This window comes from Pleurodeles waltl, chromosome 4_2 (assembly GCF_031143425.1).
Source record: "Pleurodeles waltl isolate 20211129_DDA chromosome 4_2, aPleWal1.hap1.20221129, whole genome shotgun sequence".
Taxonomy (NCBI): Eukaryota; Metazoa; Chordata; class Amphibia; order Caudata; family Salamandridae; genus Pleurodeles; species Pleurodeles waltl.
This window is the reverse complement of record NC_090443.1, coordinates 592,816,596-592,832,127: the sequence shown is the minus strand read 5'-3', so window position 1 is coordinate 592,832,127 and position 15,532 is coordinate 592,816,596. Positions and strand designations below refer to the sequence as shown.

Below are 15,532 nucleotides of genomic sequence, written 5' to 3'. Positions count from 1 at the left end.
CCCAAACATCACAACACACCCCACCCCACATATCACCCACACCACACCATGGCACCGCAACGGCACCCCAGGTTTTCTGAGGAGTAGCTCAGGGTCACGGTGGAGGAAATCATCCGGGTAGAGCCACAGCTATTCAGATCACAGGTGCAGAAGTAGATAAATATAAAAGCATAATATTATCATAGTACATCATAAAAATCCCTAGTTTTTTAATAGCAATAATACAGATCAGCTAGTTACCATTTAAAACTGAATAAACCACACTGCAATACATGCAATTGAAATGAGCTTTCCATTCTGTCATTGTACAATGGTCCTTCCTATTAACAGCATGAATATTTTTAATGTCCAATGCTACTAAGTTCGGGACGTCGAAAAAAGGCATTACTGCAAGTGTGAAAACATTGGACCTCTTCCAATAAAGGCAAAGCATTTGTATTTTGATTTTTACTGGCACTGTCTATAATTGGTGTGCACAGTAAATTCCACAGTTTTCTAAAGGGATCTTGCTTCCTGCATTGCTACTCCTTTGTTAGTTGAAACCAGCTCTATTAAATAAAGCTTTGATCCACTCTAAAGTGCTTTGTGTGAGAATTGTTTAATTAGCTATAGAAGTGCATAGGTCTAGTTTTGTGACGTGTGTGTATCATAGTTATGGCCAATGCCAGCACACCATGACTTTCATGCAAATTAATCACTTGATGAAACCTTGGTCCAGCTTTGATCACAGCAATAACATTTTGTTTCCAACATTATTAGATAAATTGATTAAAGTAGCTTCAAATGTAAATCACATGATTGTCACAAATCATTGAGGGTTTCCATTAACCTATATAATTTTGAGGACAAAGGAGAAGTGCATTAATGAGCACATGTACCAGAAAGGTTACTTAAAGATTCCACATAATGTACAGCTTCCGTCTCTTTAGGCACATAATGAATCATTTGATTAATTCCCACATAGCTCTCAATACTATCACTTGTCAGACATGAGTAGAAAATTCAGTACTTCTGCATTGCCCAATTTGTACTGCTGTGTTGGCTTCTATAAATGCCCAATTACAAGTGCCCTCTCAGACAAAACCAAGGACTGGGATTGTTACATATGCCTGAATGTAGACATCTAGAAAGATTTGCCTCCAACCCTGAATATTTTTTTCCCATGATTGGTGAAGGTTTAGGTTGGTTGTGGACCTGTCCGTTTTATAGTATATTTAAAGTAATGCTTGCAGATTATGGGAGGGGTCAAAGTTCAATTTTAGTAGTACTCATAACCAGGCCTTTGTGCATGCAGCAGAGCTAAACTGATGGAGGACCCTAATCCATAGGTAAGGATAGTAAGGCAGTGTATCGAAAATTTGGCTTGGGTGCTGGACAGTTGGTGGCCTTCCATTCTGTCTGAATAGAAGTGATGCTTATTTTCACTAGGATCTCTTAAAAGCCTTGCTCATCTTTAATGTGAAGATGTCAATAGATGTTGCAGCTATTATGTGAGTTGTGGCTGAGCTTCCCCAAAGCTCATACAGTATGACTTCTGCTAAGGGAATTGGTTTATGTATTAAATATATGGCTCACTATTGGTAGGTTTGCTCAAGCAGCAAGGCTTTCCTCACAAAAAGTATTGCTGTGCACATACAATAAACTCCAGTTCAAAATTATAGTTGAGAAATAAACAACTTAACATTTATGAACCAATTTTGATACAAAGAAAATATTAATGAAGAAGCAGACACTTGATCTATGGAATGAGAAAGACCCGGACTTGGGCATCCTTCTTGACTACCTCAAGGTAGACCATAGTCAGGTAAAGGATGGTGGTTCATATTGCTCAAAAGATTTACCTTATGACTAATTCTGGAAGTTTAAAATATTTTGTTAACCAAGGCTGGAGTTTGTGGTTTATACTGTCTTCATATGTTTATTTATTGTACACACTGTAGGCTCAAACAATGCATCACAAAAGCTAACAGCAGTAAAAACGTCTATAATTAAGCCAAAATAGGTTTCACCTCATTGAAGTCCCAGGCCTCAAGTAAAAAGGTCTTAGTACATCTTTCTTTAAAACTAATAGTCTTAACATTTTCTGGAAAAACTTCACTAAGTGTCTCTACATGTGTTCAAGTTGCAGAAGGATGCCTAACAACACCAGTAGATATCCAAAACAAAATGTCCAGTTCCAACTTTCTCTGCAACAGTGCAAGGAACAATAGGAGGATTTCCTTTCAAATTCACAGGAATTATTGTGATTCCTTAGGGGCATGCTTTTTCTGTAGCAGGACAGGAGTTAGCTTCTTAAGTGTTTGAAGCTCTGTGATGGTCCCAGCGATCCAAGATAAAATAAAGTACACATTGCTTCGAAGCCTTCAAGAAAGACATGAATTCTTCTTAGCAGCAATCAGGGAAATCTTCTTTCTTCTTATGTGCTAGTCAGCGTTCTGCTGAGACCAGCTCAGGCAAGGCAATTTAGGGTAAAACCTTTTATGAACTGTGAAGGACCATGGGTGAATTAAACTCAAAATGTTATGGTTTTCTCCTGCCATGAACTGCATCAAAACTATCTCAGTTCCTGTTCTACAGTTTTGTTTTCAGGCAAAACCTAAACCACAGTTCATTTCATCATGTAATTCTAAAATACCAGTATTTTTTCATCTGCTCAGCTCTGTTTCTCTTCAAGGCCTCCTAAAGTCAGCTAGGTTATTCCTACCAAAGTTCAAGAAAATTTCAGCCTTCAGAACCCTATCAGTGTTAGTCTCCTGACTGGTTGTGGATCCGGTGGTCTCAGAGATGTTCCCCAGCTCAAGGAAATGGTTAGTTTTGCAGTAGGTGAGGTAGAAAGTTGGATAGCATCTTGATAAACAGAAAGCTGAGCATTTGCTAGACATCTTCACTAATTTAGAACCTAGCATTCTACATAATCAAAATCTATTCATTCCATTCATTTAACCAAGCTAAATTACTATATGTTGATTGTTTGAACTAAATTACAATATGCTGAAAAAGGTAAGCAAAAGAGGAAGTTAATCCATGCTGTTCATATTAAAGAAGGTTGTGCAGCAAACTACATAATACCTGGGATGTCTGAAGAACAGGTCATGTTTTAGGTTTATACAAAAACAATGTTCCCCTAAGAGTACATGAAGAACTAATGGACTTGGCCTTGCCGTAGTCTACAAGAAAAATAGTTAACACAAATTCATCAACATTCTTTGATTTATATGATCTTCTTATGACACAAGTCAGTCAAACAACGCAATTGCTCTAAGTGACAGTGCAGTGCAAAATACAGACAGTAATACCCAAACATCATACAACGCACAGTGTATAGGCAATTTTTTAAATATGTACAATGGTCCTGACCAGTGGCAAAAAACCTCTTTGGAAACTAGATAATATAGACACTCAAGTTTGACAAGTCTAACAATATATGGTATGGGTGGGACCCAAATCAAATTAAGTCAATTTATTTTGCATAGTTAATTAAAACAATTGCAGGACATTGCAATAAATATAACATCAAATCAAATGTATTTGTTTAAATTGCTAAAATGAATACAATTCTAAAACCCTTTCTTTTTATTTCGCTTAAATGATCTGCTATAATTCCGTAAACCTCGTTTTGTTTGTTTTTCATGTCATTCGTCCTGTAAATCAGTTGATGGTATCTAGAATCAAGTGCAAATGGTCAGTCCAGGATCTTTTATGGGATAATATAGCTCCTGACCTCACTCAGTTTGCAGGTAAAGTGGAAGTGCATTCAAGCTGCCAGTCCATGCTACTTCCCTCCTAACCACAGATGTTTAGCCACTGTTGCACCAAGTATCCAGTCCTTGCTTCTTCAGTTTCCACTATTTAAACCGCACCCTGAAATTTCCAATCAACTAGTTCCGCACTGCTGAGGTCATCTGATCTAGGTTCAGTTTCAAGGTCACCTCAATTACGTGCTACTGAAGACAGTTTATCAATTTGCAATTCAGTCTACAGTCTTCTGGGTTGAGACTGCAAATAATTGCTGACCTGCACATACTAACCCCTCTATCAAAGAAGATTTTTTTTTCAATGGATCGACCCTGACTTGTTTTAACATGGGAGACATGCATATTAGGTGTATCAGATCGTCTTTTCCAGGTCTGCATAATCTTCAGTTTGTTGGGCCCTTATACTTCTAATGTGGCAAGTCTCCTAGGGCTGGAATGTTATCAAAGCGTAACGCCATCAGTTTTCACTTGAGAAAGGGGGAAAAATTCTGGGTTAGATATTGAGCAGGTTTAATTGTATCATAATTGTTGATGACCATCCATCCATAAGATCATTTGCAAAAAATGTTCTTATCATGCAAGACCAAGTGAAGTTTTGCTGCTCTGTTAACTACTTTCTTAAAGGATGGTGAAGGTAGGTTCTTTTCCTAGAGCTCAAACATGTGTTTATGTTTTAATGCAGAAAAAGGGTATTTATAAAGACATGAAGTAGGATCATTTACTAAGGCTAACCATTAGGCATTGTTTAGTGAACTGCTCTGTTACTCTAATTTTATTCCAATCCTTTATTGCTGCATATTTTCTTCCCAGTGATTGAGTAACAACAACAAATTCGAGGCAAATTTGTGCCAGAGAAGAATTCTTTGGAGGACCAAATACTGCCTGATACATTTTAATTTGCAGGGATCCAGGAGCAGTACATCCAACCCATACAAAGCAGTACTTGAATGTGTCACTGTAGGTAGAAATCTGGCAGTTATTATGGGGAGTAATGGCTTGAAGGAGGGCCCATCCAGTCTTGTGCAGAGGATACAGAAAGCTTGAATTGACGCATGTGCCTTCCTGGTTACATAACGGTTGTGCTCTAAAAAGTTTAACTTGTTTTCCAGATAACGCCCCAAGTATTTATAATAGTTGACTTCTTCAAGGAATTCAGCATCCAGATACATCCACTCGTGGAGAAGTGTGGCTCAATGGTTAGAGCGGCAGACCCTCAAGCAGAGATCTGGCTCAAGACCAGGGTTCAAGTCCCGCTTCGGCAGGTCTTGGGCTCAATTCCCCTTGACCAGATAATTCTCGCCTCAGTGCCTAATCTAATTCATGGGTCCCACTCTGCAACTCTGGGCAATAGCTTGCTTAATCTCCACAATGGCCCCAACAGCGCTTGGATGCCTGGCTTCACCCTGGGGGTGCTCAGGAGTGGGCACCTCACAGGGAAAAGCCAGGAGGGGTTCCATAGCGGTATGAGTACAGCGCCTTGAGACCCTAACGGGTGAGTAGTGCGCTATACAAGTGCTAATTTACATTTTTACATTTACATCTTTAATGGCTGAGCTGGACCTTTAGAGATTTACATTGTTTTAGTTTTGGAGGTATTTATTTCTAGGTTGTTACCTTCCTCATAATGTTTTAACACAATGCTTGCTCTCTGCATGCCAATTTGGTGTGACTCAGCAATACAACATCATCTGCAAAGGCAAGGTGAGTTAAAGTCAACAACCCCAAGTGTGGTGAATGTGAACTTACACCTTCCAGCCTGATGGATAGGTCAGCCATAAACAGATCAAAAAGAAGAAGAGCCAGTACACTCCCTTGTTTCAGCCCCTTTTCAGTAGGGATTTTCCTTGGTAGCTTAGAACCATTGCCTAGTTTGACCTGGATGCATGTGTTCAAGTAGCGATGCTGCTTTAAAATTGATAAAACACAGATGTAATTTCTTCCTCTGTCGCTTGCATTTGTAAACCATCATTGTAAGTGCAAGGATTTTGGTGCTCGTGCCAAAATCCCTTCTAAATCCAGTTTGATTGACTGTCACCAAGTTATTAGTATTTGACCATTGTGTTAGATCTTGTAGAATCAACGAATCATAATACTTGGGATAAACACCTATTAGTGCAATAAGCCTTTAGTTAGCTGGAGATAGTCAACTGCCGCCTTTATAAATTGAATGAATTATTGATCTTCTCTAGCTCGTTGTGTGGACCCTGTGACCTCTCTGAATAGAGGTGACAGGACGCTTGCCCAATTCTGAGGGTCCGTTTGAAAAATGTCCTGTGGAATCCCATTTGGGCCTGGAGCTCCATTGGACTGCCCTTCTTTTTTTAATCCGTTCTACCTCTTTCAGAGAGTAAGTTGAACAAAAACGGGTGTCTTGTGGATTGCCACACACACACTTCGCTTCTACTTCGTTCTTCCTGTTGAATAGTTGAATGGGTGAGTTAGACCACAATTGGCTTGCCTTGTTTGCAAAATGTTGTTGATTAAGTGACCTTAGTGCCCTTAGGGCAGGGACTTTAAAAAAAAGCATCATTCAAATGCATGACTCAAGGTTCTTCCGAGATATTTGAGCTACTTATTAGCCTGGGGGGACATACTAAAGCATTTACTGTCTCCCAATACAGGCTGGTGTTTGCTTTCTTGGAGATGTTCAATCAATCAATCAATCACTTGTTAAGCGCGCTACTCACCCGATAGGGTCTCAAGGCGCTCAGAGGAGGTGGGGGAGTTGCTAATGAGCCTTGACCAAAATGACTCATTCCTCAGCCCTTCCTAAACCTTTTTTTTTATTTCTTCCTAAGCTGTTTTATTGACTCCCATGTTGTTACTTGGGCAGTTGCATTCTTCAACCTGGTAATTGCCTGTTTGAGCTCTTTATTTAACTTTTGGATTTTTATCGACTGGGTTGGAGCACATCTACCAGTCTGCCGGTGTGTAACACAAGGGGCCTTTAGCTGCACGGTCTCAAGAAAGGCATTCCAGCAATCCGTATGGTTGGATTCTGATGTACTTTTTTGTTCTAGTCGACTCTTGACCCAACTCGACAAACCAGCTCTCATCACACTTGACCACTTTAGTCTTTTTAGGTTGGTTGATTTGAGAAGTCGGTTGTTGGCCGGTGCTTGGGCATGCTTTCGGGGATTTAGGTTGAGAGTTATTTGCTGGAGTGCATAATCACTTAATGTGGTGAAAACAATCTCGAATTTACTTAACAAAGGCATTAACGCAAGTGATAAAGCAGTGTAATCCAGATATGAACAAACCTTTTGACCGAAATAGGTATCATTTGGGTGGACATCATCCTGCGACCTACCATTACTTATCCTCAGCCCAAGGGGCTCCAGTAAGATGGCTTATAGCTCGCCTTTAACATTGCAGTGTTTGCTTGCTGGGTAAAGCTGTGTTGGAATGTTCCAAACTGTGTTGTCTATAGATATTTTTCCATCCTCTTCTGTATGGTGCAATAGGTTAGCATTGAAGTCCCCAGTCAAAATTATCCCCCATGTGGGGTTTGTGAATCTCAATTCTGTTAATGCCTTTATCAGTTTGGAGTAAAGTTGCTGCTTCTCCTCGGGGTTAGGGCGTGCATAAACATTGCATAGCCTGACTGTAGTTATTTCATGAGATTTCCAGTTGTGCAATTTTAGCTCTTGGATACCAGGGAATGGCAATAAAAGCTGTTTTGTCATGATGTTTAATGCCGTTGCTGTATGAACTGCAAGCACACTGTGCGGTATGCCGAAACATTGCAGTTTGTCCTTCTTTAGATGGAGATGTATGTATGCAATCAATGGCAGCAGCTCCAGCAGCCATGTTTCTTGTAATACATTTATGTCATATAACTGCCATTTTTTTGGCATTAATCCATCTTGAAATACTGGTTGGGAACCAGTGGGACCTAATAAGTCGAGCTGCTATCACATTTTGCACAATCTGAAAATAATGCATAAGGCAGACCTAGATAGACTGAATCAACATAATATAGGAGAGATGTTATACAGGCCTGAGTATTCGTTTATCTGAGAAGATTAAGGGAGAAGAAGGAGGATATTCCTAATCCTTCCCAGCATACTGAAACAGATGGTTCATAGATGAACTGAAGGACATAAGAAAGATCTGAGTCAAATTGAAAGCCTGTTTCTATTGCAAATAGCAGCTAGTGATTGTCAGTGTTGAAGGTAACTTTGAGGTCTACCAGGCAGTGGACGTAATGGAAGTTTGACAGGCAAACATTAACATCAATGTTTTGTCACTATTGGTTTTTAGCCAGCTGTTGTTCATCCAAGTAGAGACTGCGATCATGCAGGCATGTAAGCAAACTTGGGTAAAGGATATTGTCAGGGATGTAAACTGCAAAATGAGCATCATTGGCATGGTGCATAGTATTGAAGTTTAATAATCGGATCAATGCCAAGAGAGGGACAATGTAGATGTTGAACAGAGTTGGGACTGAATGATGGTCCCTGAAGGATGATAAACCAGACCTTTGAATTAGATGATTGAAAAGTAGGGAGGAAGATAGATTGAGGTGAGCAAAACGTGCATTGAGTATGAAATGGGGACAATGTCAACAGCTTCTGAGAGGCCTAAAAGTAACAAGGTGGCAGAGCTTCCTTTATCAAGTATGGTTAGTAGAGCTCAGGAAAGGCTGTGAATTTCTTGAAAGCCAAATGACCTCTCGCCTAGGAGATACTTATCTTCTAGATCATAGAGAATTTATGGCGTGTTCCAGAATCTTCAAAGGAAAAGGTAGGAGAGAGATGGGACAGAAGTTTGCAAGGTCTGTGGGTTCAGAAATCTAGAGGAAATTTGCTCCCCTGTGAAATATTTCAAGGGTGTTCTAAAAGTGCTACTTATAAGGATTACCTTGAGGCACTGAATCCAGAGGATGCTGACATGATCCTTCAAAAGGTTTAGAGGTGAATATTGATCACACCACTGTTTGAAGTCATTCTTTCAATTTTCCACCCTGTTAAGTTTAGTTTTGGTGTGATTGGCGGTTGTTACATTTTCTAGTATTTTGTGCTTGCTAAGCTGCTGCCATGGGTCTTTTAATAGGTCCTCATATTTAAGGGCAGAGATAAATAACAGGTTGATATTTGGACCTCAGAACAAGTATAACAACCCTCTTGTGAACTTGTTTTATCAAATTGTTCAATATCTTGAAGGCTGAGAAGCTGTAATTAAATGTGGCAGAAATGAGTCTTTTCATTTAATAATTGTTTCAGAAGACTGAATCAGTTTTCTAGGACCTTATGTTATCTATTTATATATTACTTTTAAATATGTTTTTGGTGAATATGCTAATGCTAGTCATAGTTCGTATTTTGATACTGCAACACATATTTTTAATATGTTCTCTTTACTTTGAAAAAACCTCGATGATGGCATTGCTGCGTCTTCATATGAGCTGAAGTACACATCCAACCATGAGACAATGTCTGAATAAAACTCTCCCTAAAGTCAGGCTCCATTTTCTGTTGCTAAGAGAGCTTTAATGAACAAGACACGTGCCATGTGTCCTCCACAAATAGTTTTGATAATGGAAATAAAAATACTATTCAACTAATTGATTCTTCTCAACAAAATAAATAAAAAAATAGATACAGGTCTATCGTGCTCTATCAATGTAAATTTAACTGAGAAAATGCAAATGACACAGCAAATCTTGAAATGAGGGCATTAGAATTTGAAATCTACTTGTTCTCAGATTGAGTTATGCAGGACTTCCCTATGACTTTAAAAGAATGTTATTTTGTTGTGAGGAGGATTGCAGACATTCTACAAACACTTGTAAAAGCACATCCTTGTCAAACATTTGGGACTGCATTAGTTTGTTTTTCGTGTTCCTCATTTCTTTTTAGCCAGGAGATTGCAGGCGTCTGCATGATCTATTGATTGCAATGTACAGAGAGTGGGTTTGGGTCAACACCTTTGTGAATTGCTCTACTTGGGTCAGCCCACCTTATGCCGACGCTTTGAGACCTTACCTGTCACATCTTGAATCAGCACAGAGGAGAAAATGGGAGAATGGATAATAAATAGGTTTTTCATGAAAATATTCTCATGCATGTGTTTTTCATGCTTTAGCCCAAATCTCCTTGCTGCCACAAACAAGCACCTCAGGCACTAAAACATTCTGTCTTTTTTGCCTTTGTCCAAAAATTAACAAGTATGTAAATATCCTGTAATGCTCTACTCGACGTTCATCCTTTTACAACCTATCCACCTCTTTACTATCCCTATCTGTTGCTAGCTTGAGACCCAAGGCCAAATAGATTTGCTGTATAATACTGTTAAAATAATGTTTTGAATAGACTGTTTTAAATAAAGATGCGTTTCTTCAGGTATTTAACAAAGACCTCCTCATTGTCTGCAGACACACCTAGTACGAGCCTTTTGCCTGCAAGCCTGTGTCACTACTGAAAGTGAATACCAAGAAGAAAAATCACTAAGTTATAGTTGCAGCCGAGACTATAGTGCACACTTTTCTCCATGAATAGTAGTGTCAAACACGGCCAAATCCAACTGGCCTGGTTTTAATGTGCTAAAGCATGCAAACAGCATTTGTGAATGTTACCAAACCTTTTGTCTGTGTTAGTGCTTGATCGTTTAGAGGACTGAATTGAGATTTTCCTAGCCTTGGTGTCTGAAAGGCTAGATTTTATTAAAGATACGGAGGCGAGTATTATGCAGTCTTTTCTTGCTTTAATTTTATTAGCAGCCAAGAAGAAAACTACATTTCCCAATGAAAACAAAACTACAAAGTGACATCATAAAGGAACATCCAATAGGATGTCGAATACCACTACTAATATCTTAACTGCGAGCAACAAGTCCTCTTTTCTTGATGCGAAAAAACTAAAGAGGGGAAGTAACTAACAAAATGACATAAAAAATAGAAACTAATGTCACAATGTCTATCAAGCAATTCCGAAGATGGCGAGTGTGGAGCGGAGTCCGGGAAGGATGCCCACTGATGACAGAATCCAATGTCGGTGGAAGTTCATCATGAAGATCATGAAGAGCCAACGCTGAAAGAGGGAGCTGGCACTGAAACAAAAGTATAGGGAGGGTTAGAACCAGTGGCGGGATAATACTCGCCTCCGTGTCTTTAGTAAAATCTAGCCTTTCAGACACCAAGGCTAGGAAAATCTCAATTTTATTACAAGACCAGAGGCTCATATTATGCATGTTTAAAGCATAGCAATAACTGAATCTGAAACATGAGAAATTGGCTTACAATAAAAAAGTTCTAAAAGTACTTTCATTAGACCAATCTGCAGACTTGAGAATATCCTGTTAAGAGGATCCCGCCAAAAAAGCGCAAGAGGCCATAGCCCCTCTGGCAGAATGGGCACCAAAAAACTCCACATCGATCCCAGCTAGGGACATGATCCATTTGACCCAACGAGCCAGTGTAGGAGAAGAAACAGGATAATGGGGTTTCTGAAAGGAAATAAGTAATTGGGATGCAGAGGATGATGTCAAAGCTGCAGTACGAGTCACATAGCTTTTCAAACAATTTCCAACACACAATTTGGGTTGAGAGGAAAAAAACGGATAATTGACACATGCTAAATTAGTTTTAGTACGTCTTTTGATCTGAAAAGAAACACCAAGGGGAGAGAAGAAAAAGGAAGTAACATCTAAGGCCTTAGATCTGAAACACGTTTAAGAGAGACTAGACACAAAAGCATAGTCAATTTAGCAGAAAGTTGCTTAAGAGAGAGTAAATAATTATCCGGCCAAACTGTAAAAAAATGTAATACCAGATTAACGTCCCACATAACATTATATTTAGGAGATGGAGGAAAAACACATCTTACTCCCTTTAAAAGTTGGCAGATGAGAGGATGTTCACCAATTGGTCTGCCATTGACTCTTTGATGTTCAGCAGAGATGGCAGATCTGTAAGTGTTAGTGCGGTAGGCCTTACCTTGGGAGGCTAAAGAAGCAAGGAAATTCACAACTAACACTACATCAGCTGAAAAGGGATCTGAATTCCTGTTCATACACCAGCTGCTCCAAAAGACCCATGCGGATTTGTAGGCTTTGGAGGTACCAGGGGCCCTGGCCTGCTGGATGAGCTTGATAGCATCCTCCGAAATTCCTGGGGTTCTCCAGGACGACCCGAAATCCTCCAAGCAATGAGGAACAAGGAATTGTTGAGAATCAAGTGATGTTGTTGGCCTTGGGGATCTCAGAGGAGGTTGGGAAGTGAGGAAGCCAGACGGGTCGATCGATTGTTAACTCCAATAAAGATGGATACCAAGGCTGAGCTTGCCAGAATGGGGTTATGAGAATTAGAGTGGACCGTTGTCTGCGTGCCTGTGCAAGGACTCAAGGAATGAGCAGGAAGGGAGGAAAAGCGTAAAGAAGGGATGACAGCCAAATCTGAAGGAAAGCATCTGTGGAAAGAGCCTGTGGATCCAGCCTCCAACTGAAAAAGGAAGGAAGGTGAGAGTTGAGGCGAGAAGCAAAAAGGTCTATAGACATTTCGCCAAAGATGAAAATAAGGTGATTGAATACTGAAAGGTGCAGTTGCCAATCGCTGGAGTCGTGAAGATGTCTGGAATACCAGTCCACTACTGTATTCAGCCTGCCTGGCAGATAAACTGCCTTGACTGAGATTTGTCGAGGAAGACAATACTCCCAAAGATGTTTCGCCAGGGTGGGGAGAATCTTGGACTTGGTACCACCTAGATGGTTGATATATCTGACGGCGGACAAGCTGTCCATCCTGAGTAGAATGGTGCAACTTACCTTGTCCTTTGTAAAGGTACGGATGGCAAAGGAGCCTGCAAGCATCTCTAAACTGTTTATGTGCAAGAAGGACTCCTTCAGACACCATGCGCCTCCAGTCGAGAACTGACCACATCTTGCTTCCCAACCGGTCCGACTTGCATCGGATTCTAATACAAGATCTGGGGCGGCAGAGAAGATAGTTCTGCCATTCCAGGCGTCTAGATGAGTCAACCACCATAGAAGCTCTTCTTTGGATTCGGAATCTAGAACCAAAGGATCTGAATAGGCGAGACCCCTGTGAAGATGGCTGATCTTGAGCCGTTGAAGGGCGCAAAGAAAAAACAAGGGGAAGAGGAAAACGGGATTGACTTGGGGGTTGGTAAAACTCTAAAAGGTAACCTTGAATGGATTGAATTATCCAGGGGTCTGAAGTGAGAGAAAGCAATGAATTTAGAAATAGAGCCAGTCTGCCTCCTACTGGAGGAAGGCCAGAATTGGAAACACTTACCGGAGGTTTGTTCTCCTTTGTTGGCGTAGCCCCTGTGACGATAGCCTTTTGACCGACAGGGGTAGAATCTTGGCTTGTATCCTGTGTAGGTATCAAGCTGGGATTGCTGATTGTAGGAGTCTCTATTTGTATATTGGTCTCTGAGGGAACGGCCGGCAAAGCGACTCCTGCCTTTCTTTGCCGGCCCTGGCAAAAACCTGAGACGAGAAAATCTTCTTAATAGACAGCTGAGCTTTGTCAAGGGAGGCAAAGGTGGACATACTTGCCAAGCTCCTTGATAAAAGAGTCTCTAAATAATTGGCCATTAGCCGACGGACCCTCATCCTTAGAGGCTAAAGAAGCCAGTTTGGGATCGATCTTCAACAGGAGACTTTTCCTTCTTTCAATGGACAATTGGGTGTTTGCATTGCCCAACATACAAATAGCGCGTTGCACCCCGTTAGAAAGAACCTCAGGGTCTATTGGAATGTTGTCCATTTTAGCCTCCTCCGCCAAATCAAAAATCCTGGTGAGAGGACCCACCAAATCCAGAAGCTTATCCTGGCAACCTGACCAGGCTCTATCAACACCTTTCTTAGGGTCTTTTACGGAATTTAGTAAAAAACATGAGCATATTAGGGTCAATTACCGGGGTAGAAGTGATATTGTCAGGTAAGGAGGGACGAGGACATTCGGACTTAAGTTTATTTCGGGTAGCCTTATCTAGAGGATGGCGTAAAAAGAAGGAGACATAATCTGCAACATGGTCAGATGGATACCATTCTTTTGAATTTGGATGAACCATTAGGGAAGGGTCAAACATGGGCTCAGCAGAATGATCCATCAAAATGCGAGACACAGGGTAAACGTCACCACCGTCTCCAAGAGAAATTCTGCGCCTTTTCACCGGAGGCCCAAAAGGATATGGATCCGAAGATCCGTCCATATCATCGGTATGACTAGGGGAGTCATCATCATCATCATCAGTGTCTCTCAATTGAGTAATGTGGATTGGGGAAAAAGAGGATCCAGATTTAAATACCTCTCGGGTGGAAGGACCAGAAGAAACGCCTTTTGAAGGCACCGGAAGGGTGGCCGCACGTTTCTTGCCTTTGTTAGAAGGCATATTGGAGGTGGACATAATTTTAGAAAAGGAGGCTTCCAAATTCTTAGTTATGTCTGACATAGAAACAGCAACTGCTTGCTGAACTGAATCTTTAATAAAAGACTTCAAGTTTTCCTGAAATACCTGGGAGTCTTCTTCTTCAGTCATTATGACAGAAAAAACAATTTAATATATGTTGAAAAAAAATAAAATGTACTGAAATTTACAAAATTCTGGATTGAAAACTATTTGCTAAAGAAATGGTTAAAACTCTGAAGCTGAGAGGGAAAGGAGTTGCCAAAAGGGGCTGGATCCCAGTATTGGAGGCGGTCCCTGATAACAGCAGTCCCTGTCCAGGAAACTGCCTCGACGGAAAAAAGGCTCTGTGAGAGAAGACGGAGAAGACGTTGCGCGCGTCCCTGGCAATGAGGGAACTGAAAATATCAAAGATGCATACAACGAGCGAAAATCCGCTCGAAATGACGGCCGAACAGAAGGACACTGAAACGCATGCCGAAAGAGGTGAGGAATGAATGATGGAAGCGCGCGTGCACGCGCGTGTCTACAACGGCTGAAAACGACCGTTAGTAGACGCGCAACAAATGAGGAGAAAAACGCTCACAATAGCGGGAATAAAAGTATTAAGCATGTACTGAGTTAGAAAAACGTATAACAATAAACAATTATCAACACTTTGAAGTAAAAGCAATGGTGATACTTATCTTGACTGCGAGCAGCAAGAAAAGAGGACTTGTTGCTCGCAGTTATGATATTAGTAGTGGTATTCGGCATCCTATTGGATGTTCCTTTATGATGTCACTTTGTAGTTTACATTTCTTTGGGAAATGTAGTTTTCTTCTCGGCTGCTATTAAAATTAAGGCAAGAAAAGACTGCATAATCTGAGCCTCCGGTCTTGTAATAAAATTGGAATTACTAATTTACAAAACTATGTTATGTGAAGCTACATTTGAAGACACACATGGATTGCCAGATTAAATCAGAGCCAGTAGGATATTTAGCTTTATGGCTTTGAAAATGAAATGTCCTTGTATTTTTCAAAACATGAAATGTTCTATTGGGACCTAGGAGGTTAGTTAGAGTTTATTGGATACCGGACAACCACTCTACTCAAAATAAGTAGTTATGATGGCCACTAATATTTTGCTGATCTCCAATATCTGCCAATTTCTAAATGACGTTACTAATTCTGTCAAATATCTGTTTGTTTTGCTGCAAATTATTGCTACCTGCTGTAAAATGTTGACAATGTCTCCTAGGTGCTTGAAGTGTGCTGATGCTCCATGCCAGAAGAGCTGCCCAACTAACTTGGACATCAAGGCTTTCATCACAAGTATTGCCAACAAGGTAAATGCCAGTCTTCCACTTTAAACAACACAATTTTGCAATTGAACCCGATCTGATTTTTCAAATTATTGTTT

General features: G+C 40.5%; 1 protein-coding gene across 2 annotated transcripts in view; it reads left to right on the top strand.

Annotated features, from left to right (window-relative positions):
* The window catches only part of DPYD (dihydropyrimidine dehydrogenase), a 3,199,941-nt gene that overhangs the window by 700,293 nt on the left and 2,484,116 nt on the right, over window positions 1–15,532 (top strand). For both annotated transcript variants that reach the window (XM_069232136.1, XM_069232137.1), the window contains exon 4: window positions 15,371–15,458. In XM_069232136.1, coding sequence (XP_069088237.1) covers window positions 15,371–15,458 — 88 coding nt within the window. The remainder of the gene's footprint in view (window positions 1–15,370; window positions 15,459–15,532) is intronic.